Below are 21,974 nucleotides of genomic sequence, written 5' to 3'. Positions count from 1 at the left end.
TAAATGATGAGAGAGCACAACATACAAAATACAAACTTAATAGTAATACACAGACTGATATGGGTTTAATCCCATCACGAGTTGATCCACTGCAGTCTGTATACTTTGTTTGTTATAGGTTGTATTCTTGCTTATGCCATTGAACTATATTCTGCAACTGTTTAACAATACACATCAATCTGGAGTTCACTTACTCTGCTGGCAAAATTCAATTCATGAGATATGAAAGTGTAATGGGACACGATTGGTGATCAGACATGATTTAGGTTTTAAATTTGAATTGTCAAATGTAATAGTATTTTATAGTTTTATTATAATATGATGACAACATTGTGTACAAATAACATTAAGAAGTGCACATGCATGTACTTTAATCCTCTCTAATGAGATTTTTCTTTCTGAGATAAGAGACGGGATAAACTTACAAACTGAATAGGTAATAAAGGAATACTGGCACTTGATGTTTGTCAAGAATAATATAACACATTTATAAACTTTTGGCTTCGGCAGAAAAGATTCATTCTTTCTTGGAAAGGTAGACTATTACAAGGTAATTGGTAAATACTTGCTTATTAATAACAAAGACCGAAAGGTCAATTTATACAAAAGGAAGAGACGATGTTTCCTTAGGAAACGATCGTAAAGAATAGAAACATTCTATTCCAGAGAAAGCAAAAAACGAAAGCAAACTAAAGCTAAAGATATTTACAAGATAACCATTAACTAATAATAGACGTCTTATCTATTATTGTAATACCCTCCCTTAATGGTTAATCTATCTAACACACCAAGCTGTCCTCTGAATTTGACAAACTTATCAAGACCAAGAGGCTTGGTGAGAATGTCTGCAGTCTGATCTGAGGTAGGAACATACTGCAGATCTATAGTCCCGTCTTCAACCAGCTGTCGTATGTAATGACAATGAACATCCACATGCTTGGTTCGTTCATGGAAGACTGGATTCCGTGCTAACTTGATAACGCCTTCATTATCAACAAACAGAGTAGTCGGTCCTGCTGGTGACATCTACATATCCCCAAGCATCCGACGAAGCCAGACAGCTTCACATCCTGCCTTAACAGTCCCTCTATATTCAGCCTCTGTAGAAGAGAGAGAAACTGCCTGCTGCTTCTTGCTGGTCCATGTGACTGCACCGGATCCCAAACTAAACACATATCCAGATGTTGACTTTTTATCGTCAATAGAGCCTGCCCAATCTGAATCTGTGAACCCACTGAGTTTAGGATTAGAACTCCGAGAATACAGAAGTCCATAATCAGAAGTGCCTTTCACATAACGAAGCACACGCTTTGCTGCCATCCAATGATCAGCCTTAGGAGCTGTCATAAAGCGTGAAATATAGCTGACTGCGAAGCTGATATCAGGCCTAGTAGCAAATAGGTAGATGAGGCTGCCTACTAGTTGCCTATACGTAGTATCATCAACGAAAGGAGAATCAGACTTGGCTGATAACTTGAGACCTTTCTCCATAGGTGTAGATGCAAGTTTGCAATCCTGCATTCGGAATTTGTCTAACAAGGCCCTAGCATATTTGGACTGAGAGATGAATATACCAGAACACTGTTGCCAAACTTCAACACCTAAGCAATAATGCATGAGCCCAAGGTCAGTCATATCAAAAGACTGGCATAAGTGTTGTTTGATTCCCTGAATCAAAGATGCCGAACTGCCAGTGATGATCAGATCATCCACATAGACAATCAGAAGGATGATGTCACTGTTAGTAGTCTTGATGTACAAATTTGAGTCTGAAGAACTCCTCTTGAAGCCTTGATCACTGAGGTACGTATCAATCTTGATGTACCATGCCCGAGGGGCCTGCTTCAAACCATAGAGAGCTTTTACCAATCTAAGAACCTGATGGTCTTTACCAGCAACCTTGAAACCAGGAGGCTGCGTCATGTAGACCTCTTCATGGAGATCACCATTCAGGAAAGCACTCTTTACGTCCATCTGATGGACCTTCCAGCCAAACTGTGCTGCCATGGCTAGGACTAATCTGATGGTGCTCATCTTTGCAGTAGGAGCAAAGGTCTCCTCATAATCAATGCCCTGACGCTGAGAAAAGCCCTTTGCCACTAAACGAGCTTTGTACTTATCCAAAGTACCATCTGATTTGTATTTGATTTTGTAGACCCATTTGCAGCTAATGGGTTTCTTCCCTGGGGGAAGATCAGAAAGGACCCAAGTGTTGTTCTTCAGCAAGCTCTGGTGTTCAGATTGCATGGCCTGTTCCCACTCTGGAATTCCTTTAGCCTCGGAATATGTTTGAGGTTCAAACACACTGTGAATGTTGGCCATAAGAGCAAAGTTAACAGAATCTATAGTTTTGCTCTTTTTTCGAGTAGTTCTCCATCAATGAGCTCATCATCATGAAGATCAGCAAGTGTCTTAGCCCAGCACTTAGGCCGGAGAGGAGAATGACCAACAGTAGTACTAGGAGATGCTTGATCAGCAGGATCCTAATCAGAAGAATTTGGATCAAACTCAAGTGAAGCATCTTCAAAACGAGGTGATCCTGCAAGAGAAGCCGGAGGTGGCTGTACAGGTATCACTGGCAGGACTGGAACTGTAGGAGCTACTGGAGCCCTCCCATCAGGTGGACCTAATGGAAGCCAAACTCCCAAATCATGAACCTGCATAGGCTGGTCTGCTGGATCAGGAACAGGAGAAACAGGCATAAATGGTCCTCGCTGCTCATCAAAGACTACATCGCGGCTGTATATGAGACGAGATGTCTCAACATCAATAAGGCGGTAGGCTTTGTGAAGACTGCTATATCCAGCAAGCATCAGTTTCTGACTCTTGGCATCCAACTTGGTGCGTGAAGCATCAGGGATCCAAACAAAAGCAAGAGAGCCAAAAACCTTCAGGTGACTGATTCTGGGCTTGCGACCTGACCAGGCCTCTTCCGGAGTTTTACCTTTGACCGCCACTGTGGGTGACCGGTTCAACAGATAAACTGCAGTGTTAACTGCTTCTGCCCAAAAATGCTTCGGAACATGTCTGTGTTCGAGCATGGAACGAGCCATCTCGGTGATTGTCCTGTTCCGACGTTCAACTACACTGTTCTGTTGTGGCGTGTGGGGTGTGGTGAACTGGCGTTGGATGCCATGTGTATCCAAGAAGCTGGAGAAAACATTAGAACAAAATTCCCCCCCATTGTCTGATCTAAGAGTAATAATAGATTTCCCAGACTCTTTTTCAACTAAGGGTTTAAACTTCTGAAATACAATAAATGCATCGGATTTCTTTTTAAGGAAATACACCCACATTTTTCTACTGAAATCATCTACAAACAACAAAAAATACCTATACCCAAGAACAGAAGGAGTGGCCATAGGGCTGCAGATATCAGCATGAACAAGCTGAAGTACTTGAGAAGCTCGCCAAGAATCGCCACTGGGGAAAGGTGTGCGATGTTGCTTCCCAGCCTGACATGCGTCACAAACTCCAAGGTGTTGGGTTTGAATCTCTGGCAAACCAAGAACAAGCTCATCTCGAGCAAGTTGTGAGAGATAATGCACATTTAAGTGCCCATATCGCTGATGCCAAAGTGAGCTGATGGAAGATCGCCGAGCAGCCATAGCTAAGTCCTGAGAATCACCAGAATCAATAAGTCTGAAAAGACCATGATCCTCAAGACCAACTGCAATAGTAGACTTAGTCGCCCGATCAGTGATGGTGCACTGATGTGAACTGAAGGTGACTGCCAAGTGTGGAGAATGTCGCAGCAACTGACTGACCGAGAGTAGATTTAGTTCCATCCCTGGAACGTAGTACACATCAAGGAATATGAGCTTCCTCCCAATAGACTGAATTTGAATGTTGCCTTTACCAACAACCGTGTACTCTTCTCCACCACCAAAGATAACAGAATCTGAATAAGGCTGGTAGTCAGTAAACCAGTCTCTGCGATGAGTGAAATGTCGAGAGGCACCTGAATCAATGTACCAGGCAGATGACTGTACATGATCTGCGGGTCTTTTAGCCATGAAGGCATAAAAGGCAGATTCCACCTGCTCAGTGTGCTCTGCACTGTTCGCTTTGGGTTGCGAACCTGATTGCTTAGACTGGGCAGCTAAGCGTTTCCGACATGCAACCTTCATGTGACCATACTTGTGGCAATAGTTGCATTGAATGTTCTTCTTTTTGGTACCATCGGATGCTGGAGCAGAAGACTTCTGCTGAGATGTTTGCTGAAACTTGCCCTTATCCTTCTGAAAGGATTTCGCAGCAAAGGCTAGCTCAGTGGAGGTGGAACTGGAGCTGCTACCGAACTGTTGTTTCCACCGATCTTGCTGAAGTAGCAGGGTGCAGAGATCAGTGAACTTTAGATCAACACCAGTAGATGTGATGTTGAGAGTCTCGATAAAATGCTCATAGGAATTTGGTAAACTCCGAAGAGTGATTACCACAATATCCTCTTCCTCCATCTTGCGACCGATGGCAAGTAACTGATCACGAATTTCCTGAATCCGATTCAGGTGTGCCTGGAGCGAGGTGCGCTCATCCATGACAATAGAAAACAGAGTGTTTTTCAGAAAGAAGGCTCTGCTCTTGTCGGAAGTCTCATGAAGACCTTTTAGATGTGTCCAGATTTCGGCCGCTGTCTTGCCAGATCGAATCTGAGAAAGCTGGTCATCAGCTACGGATAGTTTGAGAAGCATTACTGCCTCTCGATTGTTCAGATCCCATGTATCTTGATCAGGACCCAGAGAAGTCGGACGCTGCTTAACACCCAGAACAAGTTGATCGGTGTTTCGATATTCGAAGATTGCAATGATGCGTTGCTTCCAGGTTCCATAATTGCGACCATTGAATTTGGAATTATGCTCAAGCAGAATATTTGTCAGAGATGCCATGGCACATTTTTCAATGAAAAATTGTGAAAATCTGTGAAGGCACGTTCTTCGAGGCAAAAATACGGAAGACCCAGAAAAATCAGAGAATGACCCAAAAGAGAGCTCGAAAAACCCAGAAGGAATCTGCTGTCGTTTTCTGAATCCGCTGGCTTGAAAATCGAGGCACCCAGAAAAAATGGACGACAACCCAGTTGAGCTCTCGAAAAACCCGCCAAGAATCTGCAAACAAAAAAAAATTTTGACCCCAAAAATTAGGGTTTCGAAAAAAAAATGGCCCTAGCTGAAAAAAGCTTGAAAAAACTTCAGATTTCTCGATGAAAAATGGTCGAATCTGCTTCCCAGAGCACGATGACAGACTGAGACGGCTAAGAGCATGAAGATTTGATATAGAAACATGCAGATTTTCACCCCAAAAACGCCAATCTTCAAAAAATGGCCACGATTTCCACGCGATTTGCAGACCCGTAATTCAAGAATTTCTCCAAGCAGAAAAACCCTAGGTGGGTTTTGGAGAAATTAGCTGAAATAATTTTGGAAAAATTTAAACAAATAATTTCAAGAAGAAATTATAAATTTTTCCGAAAAAATTTAAGTATTTAGCTCTGATACCATATTACAAGGTAATTGGTAAATACTTGCTTATTAATAACAGAGACCGAAAGGTCAATTTATACAAAAGGAAGAGACGATGTTTCCTTAGGAAACGATCGTAAAGAATAGAAACATTCTATTCCAGAGAAAGCAAAAAACGAAAGCAAACTAAAGCTAAAGATATTTACAAGATAACCATTAACTAATAATAGACGTCTTATCTATTATTGTAATATAGACTTCTTGCTTGGAATGGTAGACTTCTTTCTTATAATGGTTGACAACTACTTGGACGTTAATGTGTGCAACTCTGCAACTTTGCTGCTATTTCATGTCTCCAATGTCATTTTTGGCTCATGGATACTGAAATATCCAAAGTTGGCTGTTAATATTATTCAAAATAAACTTAAAAACTTGAAAACAAAATTTTGAATATTTTCCCAACAGGAAAATATTCAAATAGCTGATCAAACATGGTTGGGAGTTATTCTGATTCACAAGGCAAGACTATTCCAACAATGATTTGAGAAAAAAGGTGGGAAAATGATGCAAATTCAACTTGGAACAAATATAGTTGTTGCTGAATGCACCCTAAAACAGGGCTAACCATCACATCAATCTTGATCAAATGACCCTATTCTTCCTCATCTACTGCTGCTTGCGAAAAAGCAATTAACAATATTGTTATTTGGGGCATTTGTCATATGTTTTATGATACAAAGCTTAAACAAAATGTAATGAAATTTTCATCTGCCATTGTAATTACAATAAAAATACCTTGTCTAATTTGGAATCGACCAAGCACCCTTCTTGATGACTAAATGATTTCACCACAACAGAAACATGCCTAGCATGATTCCATAGGCATTTTATACCCTAATCCAATCAAGAGATGCATTGAACTCCAGTACGTAAGGATTTACTAGTGATTTGTTGACATAGGAATCATTTTATGTTATAACTACTTGATTTTATTTTATTATAGAACTATTAATTTAATTTTATCTACATTGCTTACTTTAATTTATTTGGTTTTAATTTTGTGGATACATTTATTTTACTTTTGAAGAAAGTGCCATTCAACCTCCCTTTTGTTTTGTTTTTACTTCAAGTGTAGCACATATCATAGACTTATATATTACTTTTTATTACTTCTAATTTTTTTATTAGTGTTAATTTGTTTTTTATTAGTCTTGATTGTATTTTAGTTTTTATGTATGTGATCAGAGCATGAGACTCCTTGCTACCCCTACAAAACACCTCTCAAAATAATCAGCAATATGAACATAAATAACAAATATCTGTATTCCACAATTCTGAGCTAAACTCACAAGAGAATCTCTCCATATCCCTATGCTATTGAAATGCCCTTTATTTAAATAATAGATTTTTGTTTTTTTTTATGTTTGTTGAAAATCCCTCTTTTCCCCAAATAAACCCCAATATCCTGAAAAGCTTGTTAGTCTACCAATATTTCCCTAAACCATTTTTGCTGCTATTTCTCCTACTTATCCCATGTCCTCTATGGAAATCAGGAATGCACAGTTTTTTATCTTTCTTTTTTCCAAAAAAGCATCTTTTTTTTCAAAAGGAATTATTTATTCTCAATTATAGTCTGAAGGCTCTGAGTAATCAACTCTGCAAACTCTCAAGTATCTGAACAAACCAAGCTCGTTAACCAAACTCCAACACAAAGTCCGGTCGAGTCTTGGAGGGTACTCACCCAAGTCTTGCTCCTACGCTCTTTAATTCAGGCTACGACTCAAGTCTTGAGCTTGGACATGGTGACTGCAGTTGTTTCCCTGAAATTTCGACATTTTTTGGTCATTTTTTACTCTCATTCATTCATTATACACATTTTTTTATCTTTCTTTTTTCCAAAAAGACATTTTTTTTCAAAAGGAGCTATTTATTGTCAAGTATAGTCTTAAGGCTCCAAGTAATCAACTCTGCAAATTCTGGAGTCTCTGAACAACCGAGACCGTTAAATAAGCTTCCATGCCAAGTCTGGACAAGTCTTGGAGAATACTGACCCAAGCCCTTCTCCTAAGCCCTTTAAGCCTCAGGCTAAGACTCAGAAGTCTTGAGCTTGGAAATGATAGCTGCAGTTGTTTCGCTGAATTTCCAACTTCTTTGCTCAATTTTTTTAGTCTTATTTGCTCATTATGCATAGTGAAGCATCAACATAGTAATAAAACAATGTAAGAAGCAAATATTCAAGAACTAAAAGTTGATCAAATAATCAGATGGAAGCAACAAAATTGAACGCAATACAGGGAAATGAATACACTTTTTAATATTTTATGAATACACTGTTGAAGAAACAATCTATCATCATTTTGACACTGACTTACCTTGTAGTTGAAGGCTTGAAAAACTTAATCTACACTCCAGAGGAAGACTAAGATGTAGATTGTATTTGGTTTTTTTTTTCATTTTGGCATATCATCATATGTAAACAGCTATAATGCTGTTATACATTTATTATAGAATCTTGTTCTCTTAAAGTTTTCCATATCATCATATGCAAACAGTTATAATGCTGTTATACATTTTTTGTCTATTATTAAAAAAATTCCTGTATTAAAGTGTTCTCGGCGACTTTGAAATTTCAATTTTTGATAGTTTGAGGATCATATGACATGTAATGTTTGAATTATGACAATTTGATAGTCAAATTAGAAGTTTATGTTCTTTAAATGCATTAATTCCTTTTACTTTGGTGTAACTCTAAGTCTTTTTCCAAGTCAATCTGAATCTCGCATCTTCAAACTAAGGTGTTTTGCAACTATGGAAAGAAAACTTATAAACTGTTATATGGCAACATAAATTTGTTACTATACAGTCTTAAGTTGAACAAACTCTAATTTAATGAAGGTTTAACACCTATTTATTGCGAAATCATCAATCTCCTTGTGTCTTTCATTCCTTCTTCCCTTTTATGTCCTTCCTCCTAGGTGGAATAGAGGTAAGACATAATGGATCCTCTTTAAAGCTCTTATTTTTATAGCATTAAGCTCGACGTATGATCTATCCTCCTAGGTCTTTCCTGTCATTCGTCTATCCACTTGGAATTTGCTCCTCGTATCATAACGGCTATATCTCAGACTTTGCACCTGATTCGAGAGATCCAGGACCTATTTTGGGATCCCAGAGGTTCACACACCTAGCTGTCCGGGGTGAAGTGCACCCATGATTGGCACCTATTTTGGGTCTCCTCTTCGGGTTCCATGTTCAGGTACGTTCGAGGTGTTAATGTTACAAAGCAAAGTCCACCAAGATAACTAAGTGGGGGGGGGGGGGGGGGGGGGGGGGGGAGCTGAATCAATTATGCATCCAAAACAAGTCTCAATATCTTGATTAACTCTGAAAATGTAAATAGTAGATACAACAACCATAGAAAGATAACCATGCACAATAACACCGGATATGTTAACTAGGGAAACCCTTGCTCAGACGGAAAACCCCAGTGGGAATGACCATTACAAGATGATGTACTAATATAAAAGTTCCTTGAACAATCTCCAACTTCACTAAAGTAGTAAATTTCTTGCTTGGAAATGAATTACTTTTCTGTTTTGCCAAAACACACTCTTTGCACGTCATGTTAGAAGGTTTCACAAACTTAGGCAAATCTCTAACAGCAATTGTAGTACTGACATTCAGAATGTTATCAAAGTTGATATGACAAAATCTCTTATGCCATAACCAATTGCCATCTATTTTAGCAACTAAACATGTCATTTCAATAGGATTCAACTGAAATACATTACCTCTTGTTGTTGTACCAATACCAATCAATGTGTCATTTTTATCCTTGATAATGCAACTCTTCTTCGTAAACTGCAACTGATATCCCTTGTCAACTAGTTGTCCAACACTCAAAAGATTATGTTTCAAACCATCCACAAATTAAACATCATCAATGTTAGTCTTTCCATTAAGTGTAATAGATCATTTTCCTTTTATGTGACATGTTACATTATTTCCAGCTCTAACTACTCCATCATAACTATTGAATTCAACAAACTTATTCATATCTCCAGTCATATGATGGGAACAACTACTATCTATAATCTAATCAGATTTTCTTTTCTCAATCTGTGAAACTAATGTTTTTTCTTCTTTTACTTATTTCTTTATCTCTTTCTCGGACCTTTCTTCTTTAATAGAAACAAATCCTATCTCTTCATCCTCATCATCACTATCTTCTAGAAAGTTTACCATCTCAAAATCAGGTTCACCATCCTCATTAACATAGAAGCAATCCTTAGGTATTCTTGACTTGCAAAGCTTTCTAGGCTTAAACTTCTTCTCTTTTAGGACATTTAGAAGAATAACGACCAACTTCTTTACATGTCCAACAAACAAGAATTTTGTTATCCTTAGGTTCTCTCTTCATAAGTAGGGCGAGTCCTTCAATCTTCTTATCTTCAACTTCTTTTGCTCGACTACTACTAGCATAATGTCCACTTGTACTCACGCTTCTTGTGAACACGAGTCAGTCCTTTTGCTTTTGTAAGCTATAAGTTGTTTCTACTCTAGGCAATTCTTCATTCTATTTCATCCATACTTCAGATGCCTGCAATCTTGCAAGAAGAGTCTCCTTTGCAAAATTCAGTGTGAATGAAATAACTTGTTCAATCGTTTGTGCACGTTGATGATAAGCAGGTGTCAAGGTCTTCAAAATTTTCCACGCAATTTCTTCTTCTATCTTAGATCCACCACAACTTTTGATTCTAACAATGATCTTTAATATTCTAGCAAAATAACCTCTTATAGTTTTATCTTCCTACATTTTGGCCTCTTGAAACGTACATATCCAACTTTGCAATCTAGCCTTCTTACCATGTTCATCACCTTCAAATATTTTCTACAAAGCAATCCAAATTTTATTTGCAGGTCTTAAAAATGTGAATAGATCTTTTTCACTTTCTTCACAAGAGTCAAGTTTGTATTCTTTTATCGCCTCTTTGTCATTCAATGTCAGTGGCCAATATTTTAGACCCATGCATAACAGGTGAGTCTTCATCTTTTCCTTCCAGCTGTCATAATTGATTCTACCAAACTTCGTACTTTCTTTTTTGAAATAAAAAGCCATGGATCTCAAGCTGTTAATCTTTTTCTTCAAGGACCTGATGCTCTGATAACAATTGTTAGAAAATAAAGTCCACCAAGATAACTGAGAGAAAGGGTGAATCAGTTATGCATTTAAAACAATTGCCAATATCTTTATTAACTCTAAAATATATAAACAATTATGCAATAACCATAGAAAGATAACCATGCACAATAAGACCAGATATGTTAACTAGGGAAACCCTTGATTAGAGGAAAATCCACCCCCAGTGGATACGATGCCTACAAGACAATGTACTCATATAAAAGTTCCTTGTGAAAGGATAGACCATGTTAGGAATCAATGAAATATAACCAGTACATAGAGTCCCTATTAGGAGACTTTGAATCTCCGTTAGGAGATTCCAACCCTGTTAGGAAAGGAGTACAACAACACTCACCATCCAAATAACCTCAAAAATAGTCTTCACTAGACAATCTTCCGAATAAACATATCCAAGATCTCTAAACTGACTAAACAACAACTCCTTTGCCAATTCAGTTCCTTCAAAGCTCATAGTACATCCACCGCATATGATGATTACAATCAAGGAAACAATCTTTCCTTCATACCAAGTCCTAAAATAAGTATTGGGTCGGCCTTGAGGCTTTACAATTTACAATAATAATATAATACAACAATAAGATATTACAATATATGTTACATCACTGTAATGTCCCCATTTTTTGCTAGCATCAAAGTTAGAGGGATCAACCTATTATTGTGATCCTTGTAGGCTAATTATTGTGGATAGAGGGTCTTCTAAGGGAGTGGCTTGGCTTGGGAGGGACTTGTCTTCTCAATGATTCAGTAAGTTACAAGTTGGTCTTCGTTTGGCTCATATTGCACCTTGTTTGGGCTTACTTTGTGTTCTTACTATTTGTGGTAAGTTGTGTGTTAATTGAGATGGACCCTTTCTATTTTTGAAAAGAACATTTGGTCACATGGAGAAGTAATACGTGTGGCTACTATTTCAAACGGCATATTTAAATGATGAGTATTTTAAGAGTTACTACATTTTTAGTGGCCAAATTATTATTAAATCATTAAATGGCTTATTATAAAATTATAATTTAACTTTATAATTTCACTTAAGTTGAGGGTTGAGTCATCATGGGAAGGGGCCATTTATTTAATTAATTATATGCCTAAGCCAAGTATTAAATGTTGTAAAGTTGTGTTGGAGAAGCTTCATAAGTGAAGTTACATTTTGGAAACACAAAGGCATTTGGAGATTATAAATATGAGCTCATTGTGAGGGAAAAAGTATCCCATTATTTGATCGATCATTTTATTTATCGTTTTTGTGACATTTCCTAAGGTTGATTCTTGTGCCCTTGCTGAAGTATAAGGGTTTGAAGTTGATCATTCTTCCACAGCTGAGGTATTGTGGATTTCTGAGAATTTGTTTTGTCTTCCTATTGTTCTTACCATTGCTGGAAGGCATTAATTATTATTATCTAGATATTTGACTGAGGATTTTCGAATTTAGAATATTCTGGACATTCTCTCAAATTGTTTTCCAATTCGTCGCTGCTGTATAACAATGGGAAAATTCCTCATCTGTGGCTACTGTAATTGAGGAGTTGATTTGTGGAAGGGATGGTGCCAAGTCTTACATCTATTTGAAAGGAGGTAATCGGATGTGATTGCATTTGTATGCGCTGCATTTCTGATGAGAAGTTTGAACTGCATTATTGAGGCCGCTGTTAATACTTGGGACGCAGCATTTTGGCACTAGAAAGACCTGCAAGCTAACATTTACAGGCCCACATTGCATATTGGACGCTGGGCATTATTACTTCTGGGCCTATGATTCTCTATTTGGGATGCAACTACCTTCAGCAGGGCCTGCGATCTACTTTGGCTGCCTGCGGTTATAATTCAGGTCTCACAATTTGCTGTGTGGGCTGGCATTTGTGATTATTGGCTGCAAATAAAGTTCAGGTTCTAATTTTTTATTGCCCTGCTCATAAAATTAACTAAGAGTTGTATAGATGGCAATAAGCTTGTAATTCATTTGCTCATAGAAATTGAGTTTGCATGAGTGACAGAATTGGAATTTTGGAGCTGTTTAATTATTCTGCACCTATAAAATGAATAAAGAAGCAATATCTTGCATTGCCAGATTTACATACCATCTGTGATAATTTACACATTCAGCTAGGGTCAGCTGTTTCCACATTGTGCTTGTAACCAGTTTACTCATCAACTGTTTGACAAAATACCAATCTTCGTAAATTGTTAAAAAATGATGTTTGTTGAAGCTATAACCCAGGTAGAGGTTATTACAATCACAATTGAACTCTTTCCTTAATGATATCAGCAAGTCGGCTCAAACTTCATATCTGATTTCAGTGTTTCACAATCTCAACCATAGCATCTTCAACATGTCTCTAACCTTCCTCCAAGCTTGCTTAACCAATTCTGTCTCTGCCAAAAGTTACAGCTGATTACCAGCAACTGCTTTCTAGAAACTTTCTCTAAAAGCTACCTTCAGAAAACATCGCATAACTCTGTCATGTCTTCATCTCTCCTTACGTGCATTTAGTTGAAGCATCCTTAGACATTACTGCAACAATTTCTGACTACATACGACTGTTAGAGAGCAGACAATCATACAATGAGTGTAGAGGTGTGGGATGAGCAAAAGCACAATTGTATGCAGTTGCAAGGTTAAAATGTGCACATATGTCAAACGAGAGCATACAACTGTAAGAAATATACACAGTCATTATACTTTCATTTCTTATCAATGATCATGTACCCTCCAGGCATTTTGCTGTAATGGAATCATTTGATTTATTGTGCTAACTCAATCAATGAACATGTTATCATTGAATATCAAAGCTCATAAAATATAGGAATGTCTAAACTTAAATTTTGATGTCATGTATAGGCTATAGCAAAGGTTGTAAATCATGAACATATATCAAGAAATGACCCTTGCACAGATATCCTCAAAAATGTGTCCTCTCATCTCCTGGTGTCCCCATCCATGAAATGTGTCCCTTGCCAATTCCCATCCCTAAACGTGTCCTGCTATCCCTGACCCCAAAACATTGGGGAACATAAGTGAGAAGCAATAACTACTTGGTTCACATTATTAAGAACAACACATCTACTTTTAAGTACCTTTGACTATCCATGGCATTTATGTGATGGGTTTTATTTATTCTGTTTTCATAGCTAGCTAACTTTTATGTTACACATATCCACCTACAAGTGACACAAATTTTAAGTCTCAATGGAATCTGTGGAGAGGACATCACAGCTTTTAATATTGATGTAAAGACTATCTTAAATAAAAATATGGTCATCTTGTTTATAGATATTATCTAGACTTCATCCCTGTTTTCAGGTTTAGATGTGTATATGTTTATGAATTTTGTATGTTTTATGTGTGGTCGTTACGGAAAACACAACTGATCCTTAAAGATAACGCAGTAACCAAATACCAGTGTAACACAGGGACTCGCACCCCCCCCCCCAAACCTTGAAGTACCTGTCCCAGAGATGTCCCCGCACTAGATACTTGTATACCCATGTACCCCCACCTCTGCCATTCTGCAACCATGCTGCCGATGGGATGGGTACTTGAATTTCTATTTGAATTTGAATTTTTTTGAATGTTACTACTGGGTATGTAATATACTAATATTTTACTATATTGAATGTTCAACGGTTTTAGTCCATGTTGCAATTTTGCTATGTTCAAGTATTTTAATTTTGTATGTTCTACTGAAACATCATTTCATAACAAGTATTTCAAGGTCTATATGTATACTATACAACACCACTCACTGCCTCATCCTCCTCTTGTCGGCATCCCCTAGTCGTCCCCCTGTTGTCCCAAAAATGAAGCCCATTTTCCCCACATCCCAAAAACTCGCACCGTTGTCTCAATGTACTCCAATAGTGGTATTACATTGCCAAATACCCAAACCCAAATAGGCAACCTAGAATAAAAATGTAGAAACTATGTTTTCCTATTTTATCTTCCTCGACAAATCTTGGGTACAACATCGGTATCAATTATATATTTGAAAAAAAAAACCATGCTAATATAAAAATTGACCATGTCAGATCTCCAATCAGGTCAATTTTGTGAAATCTAGGCTCTTATTTCCATATCCATTAATTTTTTTTTTTTCCAGCAAAGCATGTTAAGCCAATAATAAATCAATGATCTTTTAAAGTCATAAAGAACAATAAGCAGCGTGAAGGAAAAGATTGCCAGAGAAATACCTGAGGCGCAGGTGTCTCAGTTGGTTTTGTTTGACTTTCAGTTGTACAAAAATAGGAATACAACCCCATTCCAATAATAGCAATTAATATTCCCAAAATATTTCGCCAACTAAATGGGTCGTGAAGTAGGACATAGCCGAATGCCAGAACCAGGCAAGTCTTCAAATGTCCTAATACTTGATATGTAACTGGGGACGTCTTACCAATCACAAGGAATGTACTGAAGTTGACGGACACAGAGATCAAGCAAGATATTACAATGAAAATCTGTAAACAAGAATGTATAAAGGTAATTAGTACATCAAAGAACAAAAGAATACTGTGAAGAAAACTGATCACTGATCCACTTCTAGTTAAGCATATGCATACATTTGGATGGACATGGTCACTTACAAGAACAGCAGGCGTATACTTAAATGCAAACACATTTTGGTTCGTCAAGAGCCCATCCACAAAGGGACCAGTGATAAACAATGTTGTTGCTTGGTAAGGGCATGATTGGTACAAGAGCTGAGTTGAAGATACTTTGAATCGCTTCTGTATGGTGTTCGTCATCTAAAAGCAGAATTTGCTTAAGGTTTCAACATATAGATTGAGGTAGCTTTCTGATAATGTCACTCTGATGTGCAAACAAAAGCCTTGTAAGCTTTAAACTTGGTAAAAGATCTCCATCAAAGAACATAATAGTTTTTTAAAACATCATGCAGGGCTTGGTTGTATGCCTGTGTGTGCATGTGAGAGAAAAATAGAATCAAGGATCTAATGTCAGATTGGAGATCTTTATTTTAAAAAATCACAGATGACAAGTTAGCTGGAAATTTGACTAACAAGAAAATGTCACCTCAAGAGAGTTTTTTTCAATATGTGATAGACAAAAGAGAATACAAAGAAAGAGTTAGTTATTTCTTCTTTGAGAAGACAATTTCAAGGATTGGCAAACTCCCAATGGCACATGCTGCTGCTCAGTGGTAATTCCGCAATATCACTGCCACTAGGACCAACTTCAAGCTTGGCTAAAAAACAAAATAGGATCTCTCATAAGGAGTGAGTTATTTTCTCCAATAAATAAGAACACGGTTACAGAATGTCTATTAAAACAAAATCAATAAAAATTGTATATTTCTAAGGCTAAGATACCACATACCACCAGAAACAGAACAGAAAAGGGAAAGCAATGAAAATGCAGAATTTAGAAAAGGATACAATTTGTGCAACACATGTTGTCAGAATTGCAAGGACGGCCAAAACTGATCCTAGAAGGTTGAGTTGCAAATCAGTGACAGTTGCAATGCCAACTCCAATTAGCAAGATTACAAGTGCAAACTGGATCTTTCGGCTGCAAAACAAGATAATATAAGAATATAAGTAGTTGCAATCTAAAATCATTATCAAGCATAAGCATCAAGATCCCTTTGCCAATCTACAAATACAAAGACATGAATACAGAAGACTCCAGTCTGCAACATGTTAAACTAGCAAATAGTTTATAAATGTCCTAGACTGTTCTTTGATTTGCTTCCATATTAGGAAAATTCAGATTGTGTGCTAGGCTCACTTCATACTAACAAGATGTGATTATGTCCTGTTTTAATTTTTTAGCAAATGCTGATTGTTTCAAAAAGCAGTCAATTCAAACAAACAGAAAAGACTTCGGAGATTACATTAAGGCCATTTTGCGCACACAGGGACTGTTATTTGAGATATCATTAAATTTAGTGGAAAGCAGAGTTGAGATTCCGTGTCGATACAATTACTTCAATTGGAAATTCGAACTGTCCTTAAATTACATTCTTATAGAACTGAATCTCACCCACTCTCACAAATGCTTGGTCAATAATGCAAGAAAGGGTAGAATTTAAAGCTGGGAGCCAACAACAGGAAAATACATGAGGGCCAAACAAGTGCTGCCGTGGCAGAGTACAGAAATCATGAACCATATAAAGTTGCATAGTGTGTAGTAAATCATTAGTGATATTTTTGAGAATTTTAGCTTGTAAATATCACAACTACAGCATGCCATAACTAGCATCACATATAACAGGTAAACTTCAACAAGTAGCTAAAAATCATAGTAACATGGGGACGTATCCCTGCCGTTTTTGGCATCCGCACCCAAGACGGGGACACACCCAAGATGAGGTGACGGCATTCCCACGTCCCCAACGGCACCACCAATTCACCACCGGGAGGGGAACATCCCTGCATCCCTGTTGGAGAATTGGGGATGGGAACGTGTCTCTTGACCCAGCTGGGGACAGCCGGATGTTCGCCATTTTGGGACAAAAAAGTGCAAAAAAAATTATTTTAAAAGGTTTAGTTGTATTGTTTTTTATTGTTTGCTAACCCTAGGGTATGTGGGGCCCTTTAGAGGTTGAAATCCCATTAAATCTCTATGTTTTCTCATTTCTAATCACTTCATGGTTTTCTAATTTTTGCAACTGCAACAAGAAGAAGAGTGAAGAGCTCATAAAAGGGTGATTATTTGAGTGAAGAGAGTGTGTGGAAGGCAAAGAGGAATAAAGAGCAAGAAGAAGAGGAGAAGCAAAAAATTTCAGCTTGAAGCAAAAGGTAGGGTTTTTCAAGGTTATTTAATTTTATTTTCTGATTTTTTCAAGTCAAGATCATTGCTTTTTGTTTTTAGTTTGTATCTTTTAGTTCTTAGTTGAATTTCATTTCTAGATTTTAGAAGATGTTTCTTGTTTCATTTCCAAATTTTTGATGCTTAAATTTTACTTTAAAAAATTACAATTTTGAAGAAGGGCATAGGCTGAAAGCATGTATTTATTTTAAATTTTTTTAATTTTGCGAAATGCAGTGTGAAAATGAGCTCCCAAGGTCATGACTCAAGTGGGTCAAATCAAAGTGACGATGAGATGGATTTAGAGGCCCATTCTCATAGCGGCCAAGAAATTATAACCCTAAGGCTGAGCATAATGAAGAGAATGAAGAAACAGATTGAAATTCAACAAATAATTGGCCACCCGGTCCACCAGCTACAGATTGCCCCTCCACTCTTCTGGCAAAGTGGAAAAGGGGCAATTATGATCCTAAATCTCATCTCAGACAATTTGCAACAAGGATAACTGCACAAACAACTACAGATGGTGGTCCAAGGAAGTGGAAATGTACCATTTGTAAGACAATGGTTTGGAAGCATCACTCAAGTGAATGCACATTTCCTCTTTTGGACAAAAAAAATGTGGGTCCATACAAGTTCTTGACGGAAATGAAAAATTTGCATTACAGAATTGATTTTACCAAGTTTTGGGGTGTTCCAAGTGACTTAGTAATTAAAGTACCTACCTGCTTGACTAGTAGGCAACAGGTTCAAAGTCTTCTGTAAGCTAATGAGCAAGGGCAGCCACATTTTTCTACCCCTAGTCCTAGGGGTAGACCACAGCAGGGACCTACATCATTTGGAGGGGCAGCCTTGGGTCCTCCTTCTACATCTAGTGCTACGCCTAAAGCACAAACCAGCAAGGGGAAAAGAAAGGTGTTATCTGAGGGTAACCCCATTGCTGATTTATTTAATGCCCGCCTAAGAGAGGAGATAGAAGAGGCCATTGGTAGATTTCTTTTTTTCAATGGCATACCTCTTCATGTGACACGGTCTCCTTATTACAAGAAAATGATGCAGCTAGTGGCAAAGGGAGGAGGACTGTCATTTGTGCCACCAAGTGAGCACAAATTGCAGACTACAGTCTTGGATAAAGAGTATGCCAAGATTGCTTTAGATAAAGGAGAACTTGAGGCTTGTCTAGGAGGAGTATGGTTGCAGCATCATCGTGGATGGGTGGACGGACATTGGGAACCATCCACTTATTAATATCATCATTACATGCACAGAGGGGCCATTTTTTCTCAGGGCTATTGATTGTTCAAGGCATCGCAGGATGTCAATTTTCAGTTTAATATACTTTGGATGCTATTGAGGAAGTTGGGCCACAAAATGTGGTCCAAGAAGTCAAAAATGCAGCACCTGTGTGTAGAGCTGCAAGGAGACTTGTTGAGATAGCTTGCAGAAATATTTAGTGGACTCCATGTTGTGTGCATGCCATAAACAATGCACTAAAGGACACGGGGAAGATTTCTTGGATTAAGGGAGTAGTGAGCGATGCTAGAGATGTGCAGTTGTTTATCTACAATCAACATACATCACATGCCCTTTTCAGGAGCTTTGCAAGGAAGGAATTCCTGAAGCCAGTTGAGACCTCATATGCATCATACTTTATTCTTTTGGAGAGAATGATTGAGTTGCAGGAGCCATTGCAACTCATGGTTATGACGAATGAGTGGAATAGGTGGGATGGGTCCAGGGCAGAGCAGGGGATGAGGGTAAAGGAGATAGTGAAGAGCAATGTATTTTAGAGAGATGCAAAAATACATTCTCTTTCATCACTCTAGTTTTCTAGGTCATCAAATATGGGGATGGGGATGCAGCTACTCTTCGAGAGGTGTACGAGTGCATTGATGCTATGCTTGGTCAGATGAGGGCAGTTGTACGAGAAGGAGACCCCAGTTTAGCATTTTACAATGAGCACATTTGGCCTATTATTCAGCATAGATGGGCAGCCTCAACACTCCTTTACAAATGGCTTCTTATGCATTGAATCCAAAGTGGTACATGCCTAGGCTTGGGAGAGTTACACCACTAAATGATGGTGAGGTAATCTATTATCAATTTAATATACGTGCACTTGAAAGTTAAAAATTAGTACACTTGCACTTATGAATATTTAATTTTTTTAATTTAATGATTTTAAAATTTGAATACGTTGAGACAGCAGGGAAGGTTCGCACTGAGTGGACCAAATTTGCTACTCGCTATCCAGCTAGAGAAAAGGCCAACATAAAAACAATAGCAAAAGAGGATCCTATTTTGTGGTGGAATTGTCATGGACCCAAATGAACAACTACCACACTAGCCATCTGTCTCCTACCTCAAGTTTCTTGATCTTCAACTTTAAAACCATTATTTTTCACTTTCAATTTCACTTTTTCTTTCAGTTTTAGTCATGAATTTCAATTTCAATTTTCTAATTCTCATACTAGCCATTTGATTGCTATCTTAGGTATCTAGTTCTTCAACTTCTGAGAGGAACTAGTCTACTTATAGCTTCATCCACTCTCTTATGAGGAACAAACATACCTTTAAGAAAGCAGAGAAGCTAGTGGTTGTACATTGTGCCGTGTGTATCAAAGATCGCACGACACATGTGTACAAAGAGAGCCCTGCAACACGATGGGATGTAGAGCCAGAGGACCCCTCACTAACTGATGATGATGTAAATACTTCTGATGCAGGATTGGTTGATATTCCTCTCGCAACTCTTACCCTTGAAGAGGTTCATGAGTTTGTTGAGCCTGAGACTCAGGTTGACATAGATGATTAGAGGCCTCTAGGCAGCCTCTATTGCATTTTGGCAGCCCTTGGGTCTTTACTACTTGACATTTTGTCTTTAGATTTTGTAGTTTGTACTTGAGACTTGAATATTTGAAGCTTGAAACATTGAACAGTGTGTTAATGATCATATCATCGTTATTGCTACTTGATCTAATTAAGTATAATGATACTCATACTTTTGCTAAATTGATAATAGATATCTACGACTTTTGAATTTGCTTAATTATTTAATTTATTTGATAGAAGTTAGAAGTTGGAACTTAAATCTCTTTTACTCTTCATGAATCATTGTTCAATGTTCAATGCAATGTAAAACTAGACTAGTAATAGCGGTCTTGATGAACTTATACTTCATATTTATGTCTTATATTGGTATACATCTTTTCACAATTGACATTTTACGTATCATATGTATAGTATATACTATATACCCCACGTCCCCCCTCCTGTCCCCCGTCATCATCCCCCTATCATCCCCAAATCAAGGCCCCTCTGTCCCCGTCCCAAAACTTGTCCCCCCTTCCCCTAGGGCGGTGGAACTATGCTAAAAATGTGTTAAAACCACCAAAAGCACCCACCACAAGAGTCAAATGTCAACTATAGTTGCAAGGTAACAGATTTAAGCGCATGCAAAGACTTCAAAAATCAACCCCAGAGTTTATTTAAAAGATCACCAGAGTTCAAGGATCTGATTTACCATAGATTTGGTCTTACCTGATAAGAAACGCATCTTTATGATTCAATAAGTGCAAAATCGCTAATTTTGCTTATCAAGCCATAGTTGACAGACAATTATCTTAATCCTTACAAAGAAATTTAAAGCTCTAAAATACCTACAAATTTTAAGTACTTATAGAGTGTGACTTCCCAAAATGGTCACAATTTCCCATGCCTCTCTTCCCCCTTGATATTGACAAATCAGTGTCAGGAAAGTATGGTATTTACAGCCACACCCTCTACTACAAGGATTTTGTGATGAAAACAAATTACACATATTGGCACACATCTATGATACCTATAACTACAGTTAATGTAACACATGCATACCTTCCAGCCATCATTAAAGAGTACACCAAAAGGAAAACAATCTGCATTTAAAAAGTTGTTGTGTAACAAAGCAGTTGAAACTTGTCTACATTTCGCCTTCTCAAAGGACCATTAAATTTCAATTCAAGATATATGAGAAAATTAATCACTAAAATATCATCCATATTCATCTACGAAAGAATGTACGGAATACGTATGAGCCAATGGCAACACCTGAAAAGCTTCCGGAAGAAAACAGTTTCCAACAGAACAGTACATGGGATTATTGCCAGCTTTGTCATCTGAAAAATCAAAATGCAATCAACAAAGATTCAGTACTAGGAAAAATGCTATTATCTAAGAAATATTAAAGAGATAAATTGCAAGATCAGTGTTTGGGAATACCTGATAGAATCCAACAGAGTTGAAACCCAAGCAAAGATTCAGAAGTCCAATTGAAATCCCATTCAGAATACCAAATCCCATTACAGCACGTGCATCAAAGGGCTTATGTTCAAATAATTTCAGCCATAATGCTATGTGTAGAGAACAGAATGTTACCAGAAGATGCCAACTAGTTAAAGTTGTGGCTGCCAAAATAAGGAGCAAAAGAGTCAATAATTTGTAGGAGAATAAAACTACTGAAGAAAGACAGAAAAATGAAACATGTGCCATGGAATAATGAAATACTAATACAATG

General features: G+C 37.7%; 1 protein-coding gene across 1 annotated transcript in view; it reads right to left on the bottom strand.

The window, feature by feature from the left end:
* The window catches only part of LOC149556386 (UDP-xylose transporter 3-like), a 50,620-nt gene that overhangs the window by 4,899 nt on the left and 23,747 nt on the right, over positions 1–21,974 (bottom strand). The window contains exons 3-7 of the mRNA XM_089830674.1: positions 21,680–21,864; positions 21,509–21,576; positions 16,048–16,180; positions 15,238–15,399; positions 14,845–15,111 (exon numbers count right to left, since the gene is read on the bottom strand). Coding sequence (XP_089686800.1) covers positions 14,845–15,111; positions 15,238–15,399; positions 16,048–16,180; positions 21,509–21,576; positions 21,680–21,864 — 815 coding nt within the window. The remainder of the gene's footprint in view (positions 1–14,844; positions 15,112–15,237; positions 15,400–16,047; positions 16,181–21,508; positions 21,577–21,679; positions 21,865–21,974) is intronic.

Source organism: Cupressus sempervirens, chromosome 5 (assembly GCF_028749045.1).
Source record: "Cupressus sempervirens isolate cs-2001-9-10 chromosome 5, ASM2874904v1, whole genome shotgun sequence".
Taxonomy (NCBI): Eukaryota; Viridiplantae; Streptophyta; class Pinopsida; order Cupressales; family Cupressaceae; genus Cupressus; species Cupressus sempervirens.
This window is presented reverse-complemented; position numbering and strand designations above follow the sequence as displayed.